We start from the raw sequence: 24,580 nt of genomic DNA, 5'->3' as shown, positions 1-24,580 counted from the left end.
GAATGGCTGCTAGAATTCGAACAGTACGGAGTTAGTATAACGAGACTTTTCAATTTTAAGATATTGAACAATAAAATATGATTATCCTTTTCTCCTAATATCAACATTTTATGTTAGTTATTATATAGTTCTTGCCTACTATTATATGCTTGTAAATAATGTAGCTTCGTTAAGATAAGAAAAAAAAATAATATGTTATCACATGGCCTAACCTATTTTGGTTGATTGCATGCCTTGTCTCTCGTGTCAATTTGGCCATAATAAACATTTCAAAAGAGGGAAGAATGCATTTATATCTAATATAACGTGTAGACAGAATGTTCTATTAACACAATTTCATAAGATCAATTGACTAATAAAATGTTTCGTTTATTGGGAAGTCTCGTTTATCGGATCCGCTGGAGTGTGGGTGGTTGTGTCTGCATTTTTTTTTACAAATTTTAGAAATTTGTTCGAAATTTAGGATTCGAACTGGTCGTTCACCTGTGGCTACCTTCGCCATAACTTTACGGTCCTTGGTCCAAACTGAAAGAAGTTTCCTCTCCTTGACTAGCTGTCTCGCTGCATTGAATAGTGAACGTGTCTCTGGAGTAAGATGCTCGCTTAAGTACACTGGAGTATTTGGGAATTTGTGTTGAGTTCGTTAGCTGTAAGCGAACCTTTTAATCTCCTTCCAACACGTATCTACATACACTCTGTTCGCGTGCAACTTCTCCCGTTTATCCCAAATCGCCTTCTTTTGAAAAACTTTGGAAATTAAATCATCTGTATCAACCATCTTTAAAACTACTGCACAGTACACACTACGCTAACCAACTGCAGTACAGAGACTGTACTGGAGACTAACTGTACGCACAGTACAGAGACCACTCGCAGACTGAGCCAGTTGCTGGAAACCGGCTACAAGAATGTTCTCTTCATACTTGTTTGCCGGTTGACGCCGGCAGCTCGCGCTTGTTGCGCTTGTTGAGCCGGCACCGGCGTTTACTGTGTACGGGCACACTTGAAACCATGTTAAGTTCTTCTCAAGCCGGGACGCGCTTACAGCGGCTGGTTTTCCGGCGCCGGCAACCAGCTTTCTTTGTGTACGCACCCATAATGAATATAAGTACCTAACTTTTGAAATATTAATGTTGAATTGCTGGTGAGACACTGTGAAATGCAAGGAAAAACAATACCTATAAATATAAATATAAGCTAACATTATAACAATATAGTAGTCTCTTCTAATCTATGCATTCCTAAGGGGTAGTAGAGATAGATGATTTTTGTAGTACGAGGAGTTGATGCTTCTGTTGATTATGAATGAGGATAACAGACAGATTAGTAGAATGTTATATTGTGTTATAGCATCGTCAATAATTTATTGCTCCTGCTTCAGTTGACTTGAGAGGTTAGCTACGTTGATAGCAAGTGAAATACGCTATAATAACTGTGAGTTCTGATCATAGAAGCGTTGGGTGGATGATAATGATAATACAATAGTGTACCTTTCTTTCTGATTATGCGATCAAATTACGGAGGTGTTTTCAAGCTTCTAGATTAGAGCACCCTTATTTATCAGATAGATTGATACATACAATACCCTATATATTAAATCAGTTACTACTGTTAATTCGAAAAGTTAGGCTTGCTTCAATATCTTCATGATATTTTCAAATTTGTCGTTTTCCAGTTTTGGAAACGTAGGTAGCGTAATGTTGATCTAAATATTAATTCTCCTAATCTTTCATCTTAGCTGTTTCGTACCCTTCAAGCTAGGAGCTTATCTTTATTACTTTTATTCAGTTATTATTCTTTAAAGATCTGAAAACCAATTTGACACAATGTGTTGGTTATCGGTATCTATTAGTTATTGATAAGTTGCTGAACGAAAACAGTTTCAAATCTCTAGGAAGTCAGATATACTTTAGGATAAGATACAAGTAGTGCAAAATCGACACTGAATGGCTGCTAGAATTCGAACAGTACGGAGTTAGTATAACGAGACTTTTCAATTTTAAGATATTGAACAATAAAATATGATTATCCTTTTCTCCTAATATCAACATTTTATGTTAGTTATTATATAGTTCTTGCCTACTATTATATGCTTGTAAATAATGTAGCTTCGTTAAGATAAGAAAAAAAAAATGTTATCACATGGCCTAACCTATTTTGGTTGATTGCATGCCTTGTCTCTCGTGTCAATTTGGCCATAATAAACATTTCAAAAGAGGGAAGAATGCATTTATATCTAATATAACGTGTAGACAGAATGTTCTATTAACACAATTTCATAAGATCAATTGACTAATAAAATGTTTCGTTTATTGGGAAGTCTCGTTTATCGGATCCGCTGGAGTGTGGGTGGTTGTGTCTGCATTTTTTTTACAAATTTTAGAAATTTGTTCCAAATTTAGGATTCGAACTGGTCGTTCACCTGTGGCTGCCTTCGCCATAACTTTACGGTCCTTGGTCCAAACTGAAAGAAGTTTCCTCTCCTTGACTAGCTGTCTCGCTGCATTGAATAGTGAACGTGTCTCTGGAGTAAGATGCTCGCTTAAGTTCACTGGAGTATTTGGGAAATTTGTGTTGAGTTCGTTAGCTGTAAGCGAACCTTTTAATCGCCTGGCGGTCAACCAGTACGATTTCGTGATGCGTGAAGTGAAATTAACAACTATTGAAGGTGGCATGTTTAAATTCCTATTCGGTAATCTATGCACTGCTGATATGTCACTAACGTTGAAGTTGACGTCAATTGCTCTAGCGACAGAATCTAACACAACAAACATATTCTCCCCCTTCGATAAGGGTACACCTGACACAAGGATATTATTTTTACGTGTATGTTGCTGCAAGTCTTTCAAGTCGTCTTTCACGTGTGCTAGCTCCAATTTAAGTTGAGAGTTCTCTTGGAGCATTTGTTCAACCGATTGACACGCGCTTTCACACTTGCTTGTAACGGCCGCAAACTGTTCTTTAATTAGATTGATTTCTTGGTTGGTTTTCTTAATGTCATCCTGCACTTGTTCAAGTTTCTTTTCATTCGTGTCCCACCTTGAATTGTTTGATTCCCAGTTAGTTTAATTTTCTTCTCTGAACTCGGCGATTGCACAAAGAATGGATTTGTTGTCGTCTACCTTGTTACAGTCCGATGACGGTGTTGATGGGTTATCTTTCGACGAGCATTTATTGCAATCCCATTTCCCATTTTTGGAAACTTTGTTTCCGAGGCAGCTCCTATGAAAAGTCGTGGCACAATCCGGGCACTTAACACAATCTTTCGCGATTAAACTGCGCTTATTTCATTTGAAACACATGTCTGCCATTGCTCAAGAGTGTAATTTGACCACTTTTACTGTGAAACACTAATAGAATACTTCCGAAAACTAGATAAATTAGAATTATTTTAGGTTAAGCCAGGTTATTGATAGTTTAAGGCAGGCGGCTGGCGTTAACTTGTTAGCAAACTTTCTTTATACGGAGCGATAACAAATGATCTGAACCCATCGGCTGCCCGATTAGAACTGAAATCTATCTCTTTGTTGATGATTGATATTGTTTCCAGGGTTTTGATATTGGATTGGGACATCCATCACGGCAACGGAACGCAGCACATATTCGAAGACGACCCACGATGTCTATATGTATCGATACATAGGTATGACAATGGCAACTTCTTTCCAAATTCGACGGACGCTGACGCATCAGTCGTAGGCAGTGGTGACGGCCGAGGCTACAATGTGAATGTTCCTTGGAATAAGGTAGGCTTACTTGAATTTGCCATTGTTTCAACTTAATAAAGTACTTCTTATAAATCATTCTAATTCAAGAATAGTATTTTAACTCTTTTGCATAACTTCTTGAGAATGGAAGAATATTAAAAAAAATTGTTCATTCTCACCCATAAGCTGTTAACGTAGTTTACGTTAGACTAGTGAAGATTAATTTTATGGTGTAAATCACTGTATGTATTAATAATAAGTGGTTAATAAGTTCTCGCAATAGTATTTCAAGCTGTTCTCTTTCTAATTAATATTCTGAAATAAAATGGATCTCTGAGATGTTTCCATTCTCACCCGTAAGCTGTTAACTTAGTTCTCGTAAGGGCAGTGAAGATAAATTTTATGGTGAAAATCACTGTATGAATCAACTTTCAATACGTTCTTGTAATAGTATTCTAGCTGTTTCCTTTATAATAGTTATTGCTACGAAACTCTTATTGATACATGGCCGTTTCTATTGTGTGGTTGATCAAGCTACTAGGACAATATTATTATAAGAATCTCAAAAAAATATTTTTGTGTGATATATATTTGAATCGACAACACTTGACCATTTTGCACATTCTGAATTTCATCTAGCGTTGCTCTTCTTTTCAAATATTTCACCAATAATAATTATTAAGGAGTTAAGCAAAGAGTTATGATCTCTGGAATTATCTATTGTTTATGTATGTATAAATGAGAATTCTGAATTATTTTCAAGTGTTATATTTTTCCAAAGTTGATTTTTTAGGTAATTTGGTCATTTTCTAAATTTTGAGATTCAATCCTTTTATATCTCCATTTCACCAGTTTACATAATAACGCCAACATTTTTTAAAGCTCTAGCGCTTCAATCGAATGAATGAGTCAAATGATTCGTCTAGTTAAATTATCTCTTCTTATCGTTCGCTATCTGAAAAGTCTCATTCTCGCTTCTGACCTTCGAAAATTTTGAATTTGTTGATTTGTCGTGGATTGTCAAAGTGATAATATCTGCTATCAGTTACCCTATCTAATCTATCATCGATATGAGCAGATTATGACAAAACCTCTCCAAATCTCGAATGTACAGTAATTTCAGAAATCAGATTGGAGTAGAAAATTGAATCTAAAAATAATAACAACTAGGATAATATTGCATCATTATAGAACATTTCAAGCCAGAAAAAAACATAAACTTATTATTAGCACAGCGTTATTAGTAAAATAATAATAGTAAAATAATAGCAATACTGTGTTGTCAGGGTGGTATGACTGGAGCAGACTATGTGGCTGCTTTCCACCATATTGTTCTCCCAATCGCTTACCAGTACAACCCGCAACTAGTACTCGTCTCAGCCGGATTCGATGCAGCTATAGCAGATCCTCTTGGAGGTAGGTTCAAGTTTCAAATTAAAACTTTCAATTTTTCAGATTTGAAAAGCTGACTTTTGGAAGAAACAAACCAACCATTTTCATTTCTTGAAAGAGTTATTTTTCAACTCCATAGCGCCGTGAATGAAATCAGTCATCACAATTTTCATAAAACTCCAGACAATCACTATACCTGTCAGGAATGGTCCACAGCACTTGGTTGGAAAAATTGTTGGTCCAGCTACGATGCAAATCTATTTGTCATAAATTCAAGTGATAATAATAACAATAATAATAGTTGGGCTCCACATCACCCCTACAGCCAACCCGTTCCTCCACATTTTGCCTCAACTTCGCCCACATCACTTTTTGTAATGTTATAAAGTGAAAATAAAAGTCATCTATCTATCTATCTACATGAGTTCATTAATAAGTAATTTCTCAATGGTAAACTCATATTATGAAAGTTGAATTTCAGAAAATCTGAAATCACCAGTTCGAATGAATGTCAAAATGTTGATGAAAACCTGCAGCAACTTTATCCGAGATGGGTTAGCAGCAGTGAGGGCCAATCGAGTTTCTAGCTCGCCTAAAAGCTACACTTCAAAATGTCAGCAATTCCATGTAGCCAATATTCAAAATGAATCTAACTATATACCTTTACCACAGCCACCCATAAACAAATTCTAAACAATGTCCTCTCCTCTAAACAATGTCATGTTCAACAATTGACAACCCTGGAAAGTATTGATAGAATTGATAAATCAGTAGCGTACGAGAAATGTTTAGGGTTCAAACCATGGAATAATGGAATTATTTCTGATTCTTTTTCTCCATGGCCCAAACCATCACTATATTGAGCATAAAATGTACGTATAGAGTTGGTAAGAATAATGGAAAAAGCTTCATATTTCTATTACAAAAATGATTTGACAATTTTGTTTTTCGGTTCGTGTTAAAAAATTTCTCTAATAAGTGAATATTCTCTATTTTGAAAATAACTAAGTATTATAAATTATTATTATTATTTTGGTACAGTATTTGGAACATCTAAATTTAAAATAATGGTTTGTATAATATTTTTGGACTGAAAATTTTGTGGAAATCTAGAAGACATAACCTCATTTTGAACTTTTAATGTTACGTAAATTTGGGAGAGAAATAGTACGAGGTATTCTTAGTTTTTCTCACCCGATTTGTGCTTCATTGTAAAAAAGAATAAACAATAGGGTTGTTTGAAAATCGTATTTGAATTGAAAAAAACTACTCTGTGGCTTCAAAATGTTATGTATGTTTTCAAAGTACTTGGTATTTTGTAGCTGTTTTGCATAGGTTAGACTGGCAATTGTTCAATTAATATTCCCTTTAAATTATGTTGATGAATTGCTTATTTGTGTTGTGTTTTGTAGGTTGTAAAGTGTTGCCAGAAACGTACGCTCACCTAACACATTGGTTGTCGTCGTTGGCCGGTGGGCGAGTCATTCTGGCGCTTGAAGGTGGCTACAACATCACGTCCATTTCCTACGCCATGACAGCCTGCGCCAAGTCTCTGCTTGGCGATCCGCTGCCTGTCCTTGACGCAAGCAATGGTGCATGTCGGTCAGCGATAACCTCCATCAAACAAGTCATACAGGTATCTTTATTCCTCCTGCTGAGTTTTTATTGGTTTTACGCTATTGTACTGTAAAAATTTCTTATCTTGTCAAAATCAGGTAATTAGTGTTGTGAAAATATATATTTTCGAGATTAAAAGGAGAAAAGTCTATGTAGAATATAGAAGACATAAGAAAAACCGTAAAATATACTTTTTAAATTCATGGTTTTTACATATAAAATATATATCCCTATATATATACATCATCTAAAAACGAATGAATTTAGAAAGGTAAGATGAACAGTGTGACCCAAAAGTCATTATTTATGAGGCATTACATTTATGCTTTTTACATAAGATGTACATCCCTATATGCATCATCTAAAAATCAATGAATTTAGTAACATAATATAAACAGTTTTGCCCAAAGGTCATTTACCCAGGAGGCTGTGTTCTCAAAACCTATTTTATCTAAGTTTCAAGATAAGTAGTATCTTTTGGGCCATTTTGTACTGTTTATCAAGTACCTAATCAAGATGATTGTGGAATATAATAATCAGCTATACTCTTCCCCTATGATGTTCACAGCTTTACAGTATATGGTTGCATATAAGCGAGCGACTCAAGCTTATCCGACCTTCAAGGTACATATATTTTCACTTTCCATCTATTTCAAAACAGAAGCCTCATGGATGTTTGCCTTCGATTATGTCATTCCGGGAATGCCTCAATTTGTCTCAACTGTTTCAATTTGTCTATTGTATGAAAATAACCAAAAAGGTTCTGTTAAATTTAATATTATTTACTTATATATAATAATATATCATATCAATTAGAGTTACAATGTTACAGGTTCTGGCTTTTAAATGGCAATATGTTAATATTATTTTGAAATGTGTTAATAATTTTATAATAAACACAAATAAAGAAAATTTGAAATACTCACATTTTTGAGATTATCGCTCTTATGACACCCGTCAAGGTCTATAAATACAGGTCATGACACAATCCCGTGATGCATTGCAAAATCGCCATTTTATGGTATTCTAGTTCACCAATTTTCAAATTTATCAGCTGTTGTCATTATAGATTGAACAAATGATGTGTTATTTTGTTCAAGGATTGATTCTATATATTATTTTGTTCAAGGATTGAATTGTAAAATAAATTCTTCCCACCGAATAATAATATTTAGATTCCAACTAGGAACTGAATTGTTGAGTTTTAGATTGGGAACTTCAAACTCTTTTTGAGTTTTGCCTTTTGTCCCAATGCCTTATGAAACATAACAAGTTACAAGAATAAGAACAATTTTTAATAATAAAAATATGAATTATTGAACCATTTATTATTGGAATTTCATTATTAAAGAATCGAAAACCTGAATTTACATATTATGTGAACCAGAATATTGTTTTTAAAAAAGCATAATGCATGATTTTGTTATGAGCAGATTGGAATATTTCAAATGTACCGCCATGAAGACCCCACATAATGGCCGCTCCATAAGGAACACGAGTGTCATGACCTGTATTTTTAGACCTTGACACCCGTGGTTTCGTCCAAATAAAAATTGCTTATTGATGTACAATCTTGCATTATAGCTACACATGGTTAGTTTGTACTCTCACTTAGTATTCTACTCTCACTTTTGTTTCTAGATCCAGAAAGAATTCTGGTCGTGTCTGGCGTTCCATAAGAGTTTGCCAGAAGAGAACGTTCTGGAAGCAGGCTGCGCTGGCCAAAACGAAGTCGACGGTAAACCTGAGAACTCGTGTCAAGAACAGAACGAAACGGACGATATGAAGCTTGTAAGGCTGTCGTCGGTGAAGCTGCACGAAGGCAGTTGTGACGATCTCACCGATAGGATGCAAACTCTGACTCTGGTCACCAACTGCGGCACCGGAGACAATCCGATGGGGAAGGAGGTTTGGCCGGCAGGCGGCAGCAGCAGCAACGCAACTCCCAGCTCCTCCTCGTCCACCATGGAGGAGAGCGGCGCAGCTGGAGGCGCCAATCAAACACTCACCGACTACCTCTCTGACAATCTAGAGGTAAGCTTCTTCCACTTTCCAACTATTCATCTTGAAGTATACACACATTCTGATAATCTAGATCTGGAGGTAAGCCTCTTTCTTTTATCAACTTTTGGAAAATAGAGCACAGTATTCACTCTTCATGTTTGGTGAAACAGTTTCAAATTAGCATCTTTGGTAATAGACGTTAAACTCCAATATTTTTAGGAAACATAATATGGAAACGGAATAATGGAAAATAATCTTGAAAAATAAATGTGGTTTTGTTTCAAATCAACTTAAGAACTACTTGTCAGACAGGAATATGTTCTGTGAATAGCGGTGAATGTTTTTGAACATAAATTTTGGGGATATTCCAAATTCAAGAGTGATTTGAATGGTTTGAGTTTTGCGACCTAAAAAATGTCGATTTCAACCTAATTTTTATCTTTCAATTTATATTATAGATTTAGTGTTGTGAAAATATTTATATTTGATCTAGATGATGTACGAATTGAGAAGTCCTGTTGTGCATACGTTTATTAGGGTGTGAACACATTGAATGCGTATATGTACAAGTACACGCTTGGTTATGCATGACCAAGCGTGCAGATGAAAAACAAAATCTGGAAAGAGTAATAGGAACACTCACACTAAAAACATGCACTTGCTAGTTGCGTTCAGTATAAGCAGCTACATGCAAGTCACAACGTGTTTCAATGGCACTTACAAGATTTTGTTTTTCGGCTCATGCATGATTCGACTTGATCTTGCCCATATAGGCATTCAATTTGATCACACCTTCAAATTGACCAGTGATCAACTGCTGATTAAAGTCAACATCATCTGCTTGTGTTCTTACAGCTCGTGACATTACGGTTGAATTCAATGGTTGAGTTCAAATGGTACGTTCAGTAAAAAACCTGATCACAGATGAACCACAGAATGAAAAGTCGGCTAGTATTCTGACACCAAAAACCTTAAAGAGGTATAAACTCATAATGCCTATACCTTCCCATTGCTAGCTCTTACTTGAAATTAAAGGCTGCCATTGAGGTATTTTAGCGCGAGATATTATATGATATATATATTTTTGTAATATTACAGATTACAAAAATCTTCAAGATCTTTAGTATGTAATAATCTTTCTGGTTGTCCCCTCAATGGCCGATTTTAATTGCAAGTATACTAGCGCTGCATGTGAGTGTATGCATCGTTCAATGACCAAACAGTGGTTCGGTGGTTGTTCACTCACCGGTCTCATCGTTCACTCACCGGTCTCATCGTTCACTCACCGGTCTCATCGTTCACTCACCGGTCTCATCGTTCACTCACCGGTCTCATCGTTCACTCACCGGTCTCATCGTTCACTCACCGGTCTCATCGTTCACTCACCGGTCTCATCGTTCACTCACCGGTCTCATCGTTCACTCACCGGTCTCATCGTTCACTCACCGGTCTCATCGTTCACTCACCGGTCTCATCGTTCACTCACCGTCTCATCGTTCACTCACCGGTTCATCGTTCACTCACCGTCTCATCGTTCACTCACCGGTCTCATCGTTCACTCACCGGTCTCATCGTTCACTCACCGGTCTCATCGTTCACTCACCGGTCTCATCGTTCACTCACCGATAAGTGGCCAATCACCGAACGCAACCAATGTCTCCAAGATGTTTTCGAGCAGAAACCTTGAATCATTGTTTCAAATAGATGGTAGATTGTTATTTTTATTTATTGATAAACAGAACACAATTCTCTAAAATGATTGTGTTCATATTTCACAGCTGGCTATATGATTGTCATCTTATGAATTTCGGGGATGCGATATTTTGATTTTTCACATACTCACTCGCTCACTCCCCTTTTTACTATCCACAGCTGTTTCAGCCAAGGATGAATGATCCTTTTAAAGTCGTTCAGCGAGTTTTCCCAAGGATGAGACCTAGTGCAATCGAATCTTTATATCATAAACCTACTATGTTCCAAATTTCGTGAAAATCGTTAGAGCCGTTTTCGAGATCCGTTGAACATAAATAACCAAATATAAATAACCAGATAAGTAACCAGATATGAAAATACAGAAATTGCTCGTTTAATATAGGCTAATAGGATTCATGCATTTTGACAATTACATTTGAGTCCGATGAAACCCATAGTCGTACAACATAAAATATGGGACAGTTTTGGGCATGAGCCTGTTGTGCCTTTTCTTATGTCAAGTATTTGTACACAATGTAATAAATAAATAAAAACAAATTCGCTGCTGTTTCAGTTGCTTCTGTCAGAACAAATGTTCGCCGTAGTTCCGCTTTCGAGCTGCCCTCACCTGCCCGAAGTGCGCCCTGTGCCCAGCACGGGCATCGACATCCATGCACCCTGCTCTGACTGCACTTCATCCAACGAGAATTGGACTTGCCTCATCTGCTATCTGGTCAGTTATTCAACAACATTCAATTTCAGATTCTATTCAATTTCAAACTGTTCGGAACATTTTCCAATTCTTCATTGGAAAGCTTATTGGTTTAAGATAATTCACCATTAAGGGCCGGCTCCCGAGCTCGGGATTTAGTCAAGTTCTAGACTTTAACTGGCTTTAAACTCTGGAGTCAGAAAATTGGCTTTCCGAGTCAGAGCGTTAACGTAGTTGAGGGCTTGAATAGACTCTGGAGTTAAGAGATCATGTTAGACCCTGGAGTTTATAATTTCGCTTTCTGAGTGAAGGGTTTATAAGTCCAGGACTTGAATTAGATTCTCGCCTCTTTCCGAGTCAAGGATTTATCAAAAATCGTTAAGTCCAGGACTTAGAACAGCGTGATTTTAAAACCTCGACTGGGGTAGGGTTTAAATTCAAGTTCTTGACTAAGCTGAGCAAACACAATTCAGTTATTGTTTTGGAGTAGATAAAAAGCCAAATAGATATCATGGAATACCTAAATTATTTGGATTAGTCCATCTTAATTCATAATTTATTTATAGTTTGCAAGTTTATTTTGGAATAAAATTGTATCAGAAATATGCGTAAAAAACTAACCTCATTTTACGACTAAGACCAGTTATAGAATAGACACGCTGGGAAGTGTAGCCTCTGAAGCCAACATCTACTGCCATATTTCCAAATCGTGACGTTATCATCGGATAGAAAACTTTCAGATTGTGTCTATTTCAGAAGGATGTAAATTATTATTCATTAAAATGGTAAACTCCAGCTGCGCTCCCGCTGAAATAGACACAATCTGCTATGGAAAACAATGTAATCAAACTCTACAGAAAAGTTTTCTATCTGATGCTGACGTCATGATTTGGAGATATGGCAGTAGATATTGGCTTCATCGACTTTCAGTATGAATATACAATAGGCCGTGTCTATTCTATAACTGGTCTAAGTTTTATGACTGTAACAACCTAAAAATGTTCAAGCAAAATAATACAAGGATTGCCTTGGAATTTATATTCCAATCTGAATGTTATTATTTAATGTCATATTCAACATAATAATAATAAATTATTACTCCAGTTTTTTCAAAGCAAATAAGTTTTCAAACTCAATAGCCTAATGAAATTTTTATTTCAAAATCACTGGTTAGGATCAATGATTAATAATAACATAACGTAAAATGAAATGTTTATTCATTCACCTTTCAACGGGTTTGCTTTGAATAGGCCTACAAATAAATCGAAACATATTTTTACAATATAGTTTGGAGAGCATGCTCATTTGAATTGTCCCGCTGTAATCAGCTGTTTCCGTTATGCTATAATGCCAACAATACTACAGCAAAATATTGTGAATTTCCCTCACGTTTACTGCGTTAAAATACTGCTTCAAATATTGAAAATTAATTCTTCGAATTTATTAGAAAGTTCATTAAAACCTTAGAAAATTCATTAAAACCTTAAAGAAAGTTCATTAAAACCTTAAAGAAAGTTCATTAAAACCTAGGAAGTTCATTAAAACCTTAGGAAATTCATTAAAACCTTAGGAAGTTCTAATCCTGGTCTTCTGATTGGCTCGCGGCAGTGAGCGAGATCAGTAAAGTGATCCAAAACTCCCATCAATACTATTACAATGCGGCGCTTCCTAACAAGATGGCGTATTTTTGCGCCAGGGTACTAGCCAAGTTTCCATACTGTACATATGTATACTGTGATAGCAGTTGCTATGACATTTTTTTGTTCAAAGTGTTAAAATATAAGTAGAAGCTACTAGTGTTCATTAACACTTGATTATTCAATGTATAGGTACCTTACTCATTTATTATTTTTTTTATAATTTATTAGTATCATAAATGTTGAGATCATTGAAACTATTTGAGATATCGATGTGCGGATTTCGCCATTAATTTTCCTTTGAAATTCTGTATCGAAATCGTGTATCACATAACCACATTCTCATTTGAAAAAATGAAGTTGGATTCAAAATGAAGCTGAATCCGAAATGAAGTTTGATCCGTCATATGGATCCAAGATGGCGGACAAAAGTTTTGAAGCGAAAGAAAGTTTTTTCTTCAATTGGAATATGATTTCCATGGAACGTACTACTGTAATATCATACTTGTAAAAGATATATTTAGCGGTTTCCATAATATTTCTCGCCAACTCTAATAATTACAAGTTTTGATCTCAGAGACCAATACAACAGTTCATGAGCGAGTTCTTCAACCCAGTGGGTCGCTAGTTTATGAAGTAGGCTATCATTTAATATTCATAAACTTGAAGATTTGTGTAATATCGAGTAGCCTAATAATGTATAATTTGAAATGAAATTAATAAGGAATAGTTTTCTATTTTCTAATTTACATTTTCCACTTGCAGGTATTTTGTGGACGTTTCGTAAATGGTCACATGGTCCAGCATGGAGATGATAACAGACATCCTCTATGTTTGAGCTTCAGTGATCTTTCGGTCTGGTGTTATGGTTGTGAAGCATATGTTGACAACCCGGTAAGCTGCTCTATCCTAATCATTAATTTCCAGCTCAAACATTTGCCAAATAGCTTGAAAATTTACTTTTACAGCCTTTGACAGTTATGATTGCAGCCGCTCAGCTCCCTTTATTCTAATCATTATTGATTAAGCCCTATTACCATAGGAAAGGAAAGTATTGCTTTCCGAAAAAAATTAAGGTACCCCGATTTCTAAACGTTACAAGGTCCCAAAAAAGTGTTTTTTGGGTATTGGTCTGTATGTGTATATGATTGTGTGTGTATGAGTGCATGTGTGTCTGTGTACACGATATCTCATCTCCCAATTAACGGAATGACTTAAAATTTAAAATAAGCTTGAAATTCGAGAAAATGTGATTATTCAATTGCAAACTGTTGGCAACTGTTGTTGATTCTATTAAATCATTCACTATCAAGTTTCTATTGGGCCAGTTGAACATAGAAGTTACATATAGCCAAGTCACAATTCACATTGAAGAAACATACAATAAATTGCACTGGTACAACACTTACCATAGACAATAATAAATAAAACAGATCAGCTAAAGCAAATTTACAATTAGATCAGATAATTTAGTGGTATCCTGTACTTTGGTATTAATAGACAAAAAAAAACATTATAATTATTAAATTGACTAGGGTGTTGTGATCAGCAGTAATGAATTCCTCTACTGGATAAAATGGATTCACATCAACCAGGATTTAAGTACTTGGAGAAAACGTTTATTTGGCAAGGATCTAACTTGAGTTGGTAGCAAGTTATGGTATTTGTAGCCTATCACAGGGTAGCTCGACTTGGTATATATATATATATACTCACGGTGTCTTGTGAAGTGACTGTGAATGTCATTGTTTTTTGCTAGTCTATCCTGCATCTGATGTATATCCTTCAAACATTGGTAGATGAATTCATTTATGACGGATAGAATGCCATTTTTAAAAAGAAGGGGCTTACAGTGATCGAGATAGCCCGCCCCAGAAATTACCCGGACGGCTCTCTTCTGAATTAACAGCACTTTAGAAGTGCTAGATGCATGACCCCACAATTTCAAACCATAACTCATCCTCGAATGAAAAAAAGCAAAATAGGCCTGTCTGACCACCGAAATTGGCAGTTCAGACATCAGCCTTCTCAGTAGATAGACAATGCTGCTGAGACTGGAGCAAACCATGTCTATATGAGGTTCCCAGAGTAACTTGGCATTAAGAGTGAACCCCAATAATCGGACGGGCTGCAAACACTCACTGACCTCTGATAGAGAGAACAGATGTGAAGATATAGCAGACCTCGTGTGTCTCCAGCGTTATTGTCTTGTCACCAGCTGGCTCAGATCTTTGAATAGTAGACTTGAGATGCGCGTGAACACAAGCGTCAGGTGATCAATTTTCATAAACGGCAAGGAAAGTTGTGTGATTGCGCCACACCAGATTTTTTCAATTGAAATCGTCAGACTCAACTTATTGGCAGTGGCTACGCCACTGTCCGTCAACATGGAGCTGGGAATCCGTAATGCACTGGTAACCTTCAGCGATCCAAGTGGATGTATTGTCAAATAACAATGGGCATTATTCCTGATTCCAAAATGATTGAATAATTATGAATATTACTAGAATATTGCAATCTTAACTGTAATCAAAGAACCCATGTTCTATGTTGTGTTAAATTTTAGCCGTTGATCTTATAGTTTTAATAAAAATTTGTTCCAGGTACTATTTCCTGCGAAAAATGCTGCTCATGTCAGTAAATTTGGTACTGAGTTGACATGGAGCTATTCGTCGCCTAGGCCTGTCAACTAATAATTCGACGTCTTATTTAAGGAATCACTATTATATTAATAATAATTTATTGTCACCAAATTAAATAATTTAAAATCTTCTTTATGCTGTCCTTAAAATAAAGTTCATCATTTTCAATAACTGAAATAATTTCATACTAATTTGAATAATAATAAATTTGGAATCCATCAGTTTATTCAAATTCTAACATTTTGGAAATTCACTCTTTCTAATAATTTACTTCATAATTCAGCCTACTTATAACCTACTAATTGAATTATAATGTTTCCAAAAAACATTATCTAAAACACCTTTAAAGATGCATATTTTCTCAAAAGCCATAGTTCTAATAATATATCTATGTAGAATATTAATGCAGAGTCAATCTTGTTTTCTTTCTGCTCAGATTCCTCACTTACGGTCAATTGTTATAGAGAAAAAAATCATACCAAATTATGAAAAGCATTGCACGTTTGATGTAACTTTTATTTTAATACGGTACGGTACTATTTTATATCCTTTAACTTTGAGAATTTTATAATCCAAAATTAAATGTGTACCGCGCGGACGATAGTAAATCTGACACGATAAAATCTTTTTACGATAGTAAAATCTGACACGATTGCATAGATTACTGTAATGTTCTCAATAAATAATAGAAAACTGTGTACTTTTTTACTTGGTGTGTAATTTCTGTACCTCAGAGCTAGAGGAGCGTGAGTTCATTTCTTGACAAGATGATATTTTTAGTGGGTCTTGTTCAGTTTTTCGAACTCTATAGATTAAAGATAACATAGGTCCTCAGCATTTGATTGTTTTGAAGCCAGAGCTGAAAGAGCGTATGCAGAGCAATGATTCACAAGTCAAGTGTAATGATGATTCGACTTACGCTCTTTTAGCCCCGGCTGGGAGTGAAATACTTTTTGGGCTCTCCTATAAAAGCAGCCGTTCGAGACTTACACCCTTCTAACTCTGAGGTGCAGATTTGTGTTTTGACATTTGTCTCTGTACAATCGTAAATTTGCTGTATATTCTTTGAAAATACACTTTCACTAATTTACAAAAAATTGCACACAAAAGGTGCCTTATGAGAACAATAAAATAATATTTGATAGAATGCGATACATTATACAAATACTATGACTATGCATAGGTTATCGTTAGAATGCTTTCTATTTTTCTAATTCGTACGGTAATTATGTAAAAGGCACGCTCCAAAAATATCAGCTTTTGACAAATATTACATCTTTATTGTACGCGACAACATTGTATTGAGTCTTAGAAATAGATAATGAAACTATAGCTATTGTGTTTTAAATGAAAAGGGATTCACTATGGTATAGAAAGTGAATTCTATACTAAGGAATTGTCATCAAAAGTTCAATATGTTTTTAAAACGATCTCACACTCCTACCAATTTTAACTTGCTAGGCCTAGGTTTGATCGTTTGTAATTATTTATAAAAATATTTGAATAACTATTTAGATACATTTCTTTGAACAATCACGTTCACGTTTCGAAGAATCAAGTCATGGGTTTGAGAGATAAAACTGAAATAAAATGGAATAGGATTTGAAATACTTACATTCCTTCATTATTCTTTAATGTAAATTAATTTTCCTTCAACATTTCTGTAGAATATTTTTGTATGAATTTTGTTTTGATTTTGCTTGTAATATCTGCACAAATAAATTATTATTGTTCGATTATTTGTTTTGTGTAATATTCTGGATTAGTATCAATTTCCTCAATCACGTTGTACCTTGAGAAAATATGGCATAAGAAGATATACGGTATAGGGCCGTTTACGTTCCAAATTCCACTGTTAACTCAAGACTATAGTCCCAGTAGTAATTTTTCGTGAAGCTGGTAGCCTCTCATGCTGTGTCATTCTTACGCTCTCACCCCAACAAAACAGTAATAGACAGTAGTCGACAGTTATCGGCGTGAGTTAACAAAAAATCGGCTTGAAATTTGGAACTATACCTATACCAAGGAATATCTACTTCTGCCATGTTTTCTTTATGATAATATTTAAAATAACTGAAGATTACTTTTATACTCACACACTTTTCAATTGTCATAGCAAGAAGAAGATCATAGGTTGAAGAAGCAACTTCTCATGGCACAATGAATTCACCTTGAATCCTTGTTCATTCTATTCTTAAGTTAGATCTATTAATATCTCCAATTAATTATTCTTACTGAAGTCAATAATCACATTGTGATCTCTCTGATCAGTTTTGAAGAAATAGTTATAGAACTTTGAGGAATAAGCATAACTAATATTCATTTTATCCAGGATCTTGGTGTCAACGCACATCTCACCGTTCGGCTGACCAATTAATTAATTAACCAATTATTGATTAATTAACTAATTCCATTTATGTATAATGATTCGATGACTACGAATAATTATAATTTTACACACTTTCGGAGGCTGCTTCCATGTGAACGCTCCTTTGAGAGCCTGAAGTATTTTTCCGTAGTTGTCGAATGTTTATGCATAAACGGAAATCCACCTTATTACTCGTTGAAACATTTTATTATTATACTCAAAAAATTGAATATAAAACTGGTGATTCAAGGGCTCAACATCAACAGGCATCTATTTGAACCAGAACAGAACCAACATCAATGATTGTGACATTGAGTCTAAAGGAAGATAGGTTTTTCTTGATAATTGGAAAAAAATGAATAGCCTACGTCTCGCGCTATCAAGGTTTACATTGCCTTTCATAGATACTCATCATTCTTAATCCAGACACCGAAAGCTTGAAATAATAAGGTTTGAAAATATTTTTTTAGAAGACAATGCCTGACCTCGCATCTCTGGGATAGTTAGGTGGTAAACATATCAAAAGCCCCTAACCATACACCCTGTATCAAGGGTTTAAAGGTTCCATTTTTTGGGGTTTTGCATATAACACTAGAAATATGCATCTTACAAACATTAGTTTACAATCTTATACAGTTTTCGAGATATCTAATCTTAAAGGTGTGATATTATGGGGAAACCCCCCAAAACGATACCTTAAAATACCCCCCCCCCCACTCAGCACAGTGAGTAGTGGTAGGGACTGTATGGGGTATGTTTACCCCTTGACTATCCCAAACAGAGCTGCGGGGATAGATAATACAATGTTTTTTTGAGATCCATGACTGACCTCCTATCTCAATCTTAGTTTTTGTAATTAAGTTTTACATTTTGATGCAATCTATCAGCAAGTGCTGGTCATGGACGATGGTGATTAACGTAGGCTACTGAATTCTAAAATTTCAAAATATCAACTGTAATCAGGATTTCCTGCAATAATTATTTGATATGAAAAATCATAAATTTATAAGTAATTCACAACTTATTATAAACAGGCTTATCTCATTTTGATATATTAATTTCCTTGCCCTATTACCATAGGTAAGGAAAGTATTGCTTTCCGAAAAAAATTAAGGTACCCCAATTTCTAAATTTCTATACGTTTCAAGGTCCCCTTAGTCCAAAAAAGTGGTTTTCGGGTATTGGTCTGTATGTGTATGTATGTGCGTCTGTGTACACGGTATCTCATCTCCCAATTAATGGAACGACTTGAAATTTGGAACTTAAGTTCCTTACACTATAAGGATCCGACACGAACAATTTCGATCAAATGCAATTCAAGATGGCGGCTAAAATGTTGTCAAAAACAGGTTTTTTGCGATTTTCTCAAAAACGTCTCCAACGATTTTGATCAAATTTATACCTAAAATAGTCATTGATAAGCTCTATCAACTTCCACAAGTCCCATATCTGTAAAAATTTCAGGAGCTCCGCTTCATCTATGCAAAGTTTGATTTTAGATTCCCAATTATCAGGCTTCAGATACAATTTAAACAGAAATTGAAGATTTTTTCAAGTGGAAAAGATTAAGCATGAAAATCTCTACAATTAATGTTCAGTAACATTTTCACCTAGAATTGAAAATAAGCTCGAAATTTGATAAAATGTGATTATTTCAATTTCAAAGTGTTGGCAACAGTTGATTCTATGAAATCATTCACGATGAAGAGATAGCAGTTATCGTTTGTGTCTTCCAGCGTTATTGTCCTGACACCAGCTGGCTCAGATCTTTGAATAGTAGACTTGAGTTGCGCGGGAACACTAGCGTCAGGTAATCAATTTTTGTAACGACAAGGAAAGTTGTGTGAGTGCGCCACACCAGATTTTTTGCCTATATTTCAGCTTGTGCAATATCGTAATGGTGACTCGTTCACTGAATTTAGACACCTGGTATGGAACATATGTCTAGATCATAAATAATAAAATGTTTTTAATCTATTAGCTAGTTAGTGAATTAGCATTATTATGAGGTAATAAAATACAAGGGAATAAGACGAACATTGATTCTGAAGTAATAAATAAAGTCCTAGAAGTAACATTATTAAATAATATACCGTACAGATTGGCTGAAAGCCGTAAATACAAATGAGATACTTTGGCATCTTTAATATTTTTCTGATAGCATTAATTTGTGATCCATCGGACAGTCTGAAATGTTATAAGTGCACAACTGCGAATTCAAGTGATTGTAGTGACGACTCCAAAGAGCTGCTCAGCCAGTTCGCGGTTGATTGTCATCCAGTTTTGGAGAAGCAATGCTTTTATAAATCATTAAATAATGGCTCTGTATCAAGAGGATGTAGTGTACAGGGTACTCTAAAGTATCTATGCTACAGAGAAGTGCATGAAATAAGATCGTGCTATTTTTGTTCATGGGACCTTTGTAATTCGGCTATTAGAAGTGTTCAGTTTAACAAACTATGTCTAGCAGCAAGTATTATACTTTTACGAATATGTTTATAGTACCTTATTTTAATTAAAACTAAAATAAGGTAAAGATGCAAATTTATTCTTCAATATTTTTCTCAATGTTTATGTTTAGTAGGTTTTCTGCAATTATCCACAAACATTTGCAAATATATTTTTTTCAACTGACATGTAACGGCCCGGTTGCACAAAAGCCGGTTTAATTTTAACCGTGATTAATTTCAAGAAAAACAATATTAGAGTTAAGGCTTTTGTGATAAGACGGCTTTCCTGATTGGTTTTCGTGGGATTAATCACGTTTAAAAATAACCCGGCACTACGTGTTGAAATCTGAAGAAATCCATTCTACCATAGAGGAAAAAGAAATCAGGTATCATTAAGCTATCTTTTTTTCAAGACTCTGAAAGGTCGTGTGTTGAATTAACTTACATGATTTGAGATTTAAAACTCCATCAATCCCACAAAAAATTACAAGTTCAATACAAAAAATTACAAGTTTATTTTTCAAGAAGGTTACAACGCTTAAATATTTGAAATGTAATATCAAGTTATAATATTTAGTCATTTTTTTGGGCTGTCCGTAATTCCAGATTTTTCAAAACTAATAACAGTGAGAGGAATGTAATATTCAACTTAAACATAAATGAACTGTCATTTTTTTGATCAGAATTCAATCTTAATAGAGTGTGAAGCTATTCTTTTAAAGCTATTTTTTTCAAATCACTTGTTTGATTCTGGTTTATCTATTGCTGTCTTCTTCTCTTCTATCGGTTTGAGATCCACTGAATGCGTACACAAATTGTTAGCTGCCTTCTTTGCCATCATCAAATTGTTTGTTATTTTCTGTTGAGAAGAATTTGGTTCTTTGGTAACTTGAGGTGTATTTTTGTTTGTCACATTAGTGACAGTGTCAGTGGTATTGCGTGTAACACGACGAAGTCTGTTCATAGGTACAATACCATATTCATTTCGGCTATTCATTGCGGGACACCAGTCTTTAAAGGATTGAAGAGACTTTGGGATGTAGATAATTTCACCTGCTTTCAGTTTCAAGCACCCATTTTGAGGCGTTATAAAATCATAGATTGCCATACATTCCTGCTTTCCATGAACATTTGGATCCCATCGAGAAGAGTTTTGCAAGTCACCATTGAGAGATGAGATGCTGTCAATGTTGAATAGCTTTTTGATTATGAAGGGACCGCCAATTAGCAAACCAAAGAAACCAGCAAGAGGCCAAACACTACTACGTTTAGCAATTTCGGCTCCACTGTTCACTGGACCCGTAGCGGATTCTGCTTCAATCCACAAGGTTTCATCATCTCTGAATGCCTTTCCTCGAATAAAACACACAATCCACTTGCAAAAGTTTATTATTTTACGAATGAACTGTATAGTAAACCCCAATTTTACAAAGTCAATTAGATATTGCCTTAGTCTGTTGCAGTTTTCCATCACACCAGCGATGGCTTGCATTGACGCATACGTTGCACTCAAAGTTGATTCCAACATCATGCTTAGCGAACTCACAGTTTGAATAAACAACTCAATTGAGCTAAAAGGTGAACTTGGGTTGTTTGTAGGAAATGGCATACCATTTCCCATGTAACCAGAAAAAGGATACTGATTGTTTAAGCCTCTGTAACCACTGTACATGTTATTGTACAATGGTGCATATCCTTGATAATTAGAATACCTGTTTGGTGTAGAATATCCCATATTATTTTGATGGTATGATTGTTGGATAGAAGAGATCAATTCCTGTGGAATAGGTGGTAATGGTGGTGGTTTACCAGACGCTTGAAATTGAGCCTGATTAGGAACATTGACGACATTCGGAGAGTATCCGTAAGTAGGTTGATCGTTGTTTGGGATTGCCGTCCTACCAAGAGGATCTCTGGATGGATTCATAGTTAATTGTATAGAATCACAAATTAATTAATTATCACAACAAACATTAAAACAAAATCACAACTAGCCTAACCAATCATATTTGACACTACACTACTCAAAACTCAAACTCATCCACAGTCCACATTTTTAAACTTGATAATACTATTACCTGTGACACTACTCATGAACAACACATATTTACCGCGCATGCGCTTTGTATTCAATGGTAGTTCCATCATTGGCCACTGGGCACAAATGAACACAGAACACGAATGATTTTCCATTTTTCGGCTGAATTTGACTTGTTATACATGATTTTGAACCGCCTGAGCAGCCAAGTAGGATGAGCTGTAGTATGAGGAGATCCGATTATTGAATCTAAAGTTATCAGTGTTTGAAATTTTCATCCTGAGGTGACCTGAGGTCATAAACCTTTATTATTGAGCGAATTCTCAATAAGAGGATAATGACGTTTATGATGGGGGTTGGAGCTAAAAATCAGGTGCTTTTTGGAATATAAGGAACATTGCTATCAGGTGTACCTGGAAATCTATCGAAGATAAAATGATCCACCTAGTTTCAGGTTGTAGAGCACAGAATTACGCCCAGAGGAATTTTGAATCATGATATTTTAAAATTATTTATCATGGAATTTTTTTAAATTATTTGATTTGTAATATTATCCAAGGGACATTGCTTCTTGGCTTTGAATAGTACAATTAACTCTTTCCACAGAATAATAGTATTTAGATTAAACTAGGAACTAAACTTTTGATTTTTACTTTCCTTGCCCTATTACCATAGGTAAGGAAAGTATTGCTTTCCAAAAAAATTAAGGTACCCCAATTTCTAAATTTCTATACGTTTCGAAGTTCCCTGAGACCAAAAAAGTGGTTTTTGGGTATTGGTCTGTATGTGTGTGTGTGTGAGTGTGTGTGTTGTAACATATTGAAATTTGGGTAGATATAAAAATCCCTAGCTGAAATATTAATAGGTCTGAGTAAAGTAACTGGCTAATATCGCCAAAGAGATACCTAACATAAAGATTAGATAACATCAGCTTGTCCTGGCTAAACTGTACAACAGCCTAAAAGGAATTGAAATAATTTTTTTTTGCTAATATATAATATATTATAAAATATTGAAGGTTGAGGTTAGGCATAAACATTTAGTGATCGGCGACCTAACGATCGACCGAGCCATGCAACGTAGAATCTGACCAAGCACCTTGGCAGAAATCTATTGCGGCAAAACGGTATGCAATTTGGAGGAACAAAAGGTCACGTGGCTAACTATTATGATGCATGAAACAAATAGTAACGTATAGAAAATTAACTAGCATGTAGACGGCATATTTAAAAAACCTAATAAAAATAATTAAATGTATCCAGGAAATAGGAGGTTACCAAGCGCATGAATACTGTAACAATTTGCATGCACCAATCACATAATGGCAGTTGATAGGCGGCAATAGTATGCCGATTCAAAAATATTTATATATATTTCTACAAATGATTGGGATTTATATAAAATTGTTGTATAGTCTAAGTTATGGACATGGCCCGAAGGCAAAGAAATTATTAAACATACAACATAAGTAATAATTTAATTTTTTAGTACGGTCTATTTGAACCTTAAATGGCGGAGGACTAGGATATTCAAATTTTATGTAAATTTGGAAGTCGGAAATGAGAATTGTAAAATTGAGAAAGGAGAACCAACTCTCGCCTGCCAAATGCCACCATGAGAGGTCCCTAAATATTATAGAGCATAATACCTTGCTATAACTTGTAAAAAGCTAAAGTTAGATTGAATTATTAAATTTCTTATAAGACTTTGTGATGCTCTTATAAAGCAGAAGTCATTTTCATTTTAAATAATTTTGTAACCCCTTGGAAGAGACGACTCCGGCTACCATAGTCCAGGACCACCAAGAGTTGGATCGACATCAGCGGCTCATAAGAAGATTTCGACACGTGAGTGAGAAATATTGAATTAGTGACAGGGCGCCCTCAGTGCTTCGAAATTACATAATAATCAAAGCTAGCTTGCCGAAAGGGTTTTCTTAAAAATTAAGAATTTAGTAAAAAATACTTGTGCAAGTGAATATAGTATTAAAGGTATTTTATTAGAGGAGTAATGAGTCAGTACATTTCAGAAATTCTAATAAATCAAAGAAGTATAAAATCTAGGCTGTTAATACATATTCATATGATCTTTAATTTTTGCAATATAATTTGCGATAGTTTGTTGTAGCTCTGATTCACTAGATGAATTGCTCTACTTATTCCGTCAGGTGCCGAATCTTGCACCCTGAGATAAAATATATATTCATTGCAAAGAAATCTATTAGATACTAGAGAATTTAATATATACATATTTGGATTATTGGTTGCCAATTTATCAAGTTGATTTTAAGGAACCAATTTTTAATGGAATTGTCCAAGTCG

General features: G+C 35.0%; 2 protein-coding genes across 2 annotated transcripts in view; one reads left to right on the top strand and one right to left on the bottom strand.

The window, feature by feature from the left end:
* The window catches only part of LOC111046102 (histone deacetylase 6), a 42,121-nt gene extending 25,664 nt beyond the window's left edge, over nt 1-16,457 (top strand). Inside the window, exons 17-23 of the mRNA XM_039423196.1 lie at nt 3,551-3,746; nt 4,994-5,123; nt 6,512-6,735; nt 8,358-8,750; nt 10,987-11,145; nt 13,527-13,655; nt 15,365-16,457. Coding sequence (XP_039279130.1) covers nt 3,551-3,746; nt 4,994-5,123; nt 6,512-6,735; nt 8,358-8,750; nt 10,987-11,145; nt 13,527-13,655; nt 15,365-15,454 — 1,321 coding nt within the window. The 3' untranslated portion in view covers nt 15,455-16,457. The remainder of the gene's footprint in view (nt 1-3,550; nt 3,747-4,993; nt 5,124-6,511; nt 6,736-8,357; nt 8,751-10,986; nt 11,146-13,526; nt 13,656-15,364) is intronic.
* Nucleotides 16,458-20,705: 4,248 nt separating this feature from the next.
* Nucleotides 20,706-22,325, bottom strand: LOC111055022 (peroxisomal membrane protein PEX13-like). Its single transcript, XM_039423182.1, has one exon. It carries the CDS (start codon nt 22,146-22,148, stop codon nt 20,958-20,960), a length of 1,191 nt encoding a protein of 396 aa, XP_039279116.1. The 5' UTR covers nt 22,149-22,325; the 3' UTR covers nt 20,706-20,957.
* Between the last annotated feature and the right edge of the window lie 2,255 nt (nt 22,326-24,580).

Source organism: Nilaparvata lugens, chromosome 1 (assembly GCF_014356525.2).
Source record: "Nilaparvata lugens isolate BPH chromosome 1, ASM1435652v1, whole genome shotgun sequence".
In the NCBI taxonomy this organism is placed as follows: Eukaryota; Metazoa; Arthropoda; class Insecta; order Hemiptera; family Delphacidae; genus Nilaparvata; species Nilaparvata lugens.
This window is presented reverse-complemented; position numbering and strand designations above follow the sequence as displayed.

Coding starts and splice junctions, on each gene's coding strand:
- LOC111055022 (XM_039423182.1), bottom strand. CDS start 22,148: ATGAATCCATCCAGAGATCCTCTTGGTAGGACGGCAATCCCAAACAAC.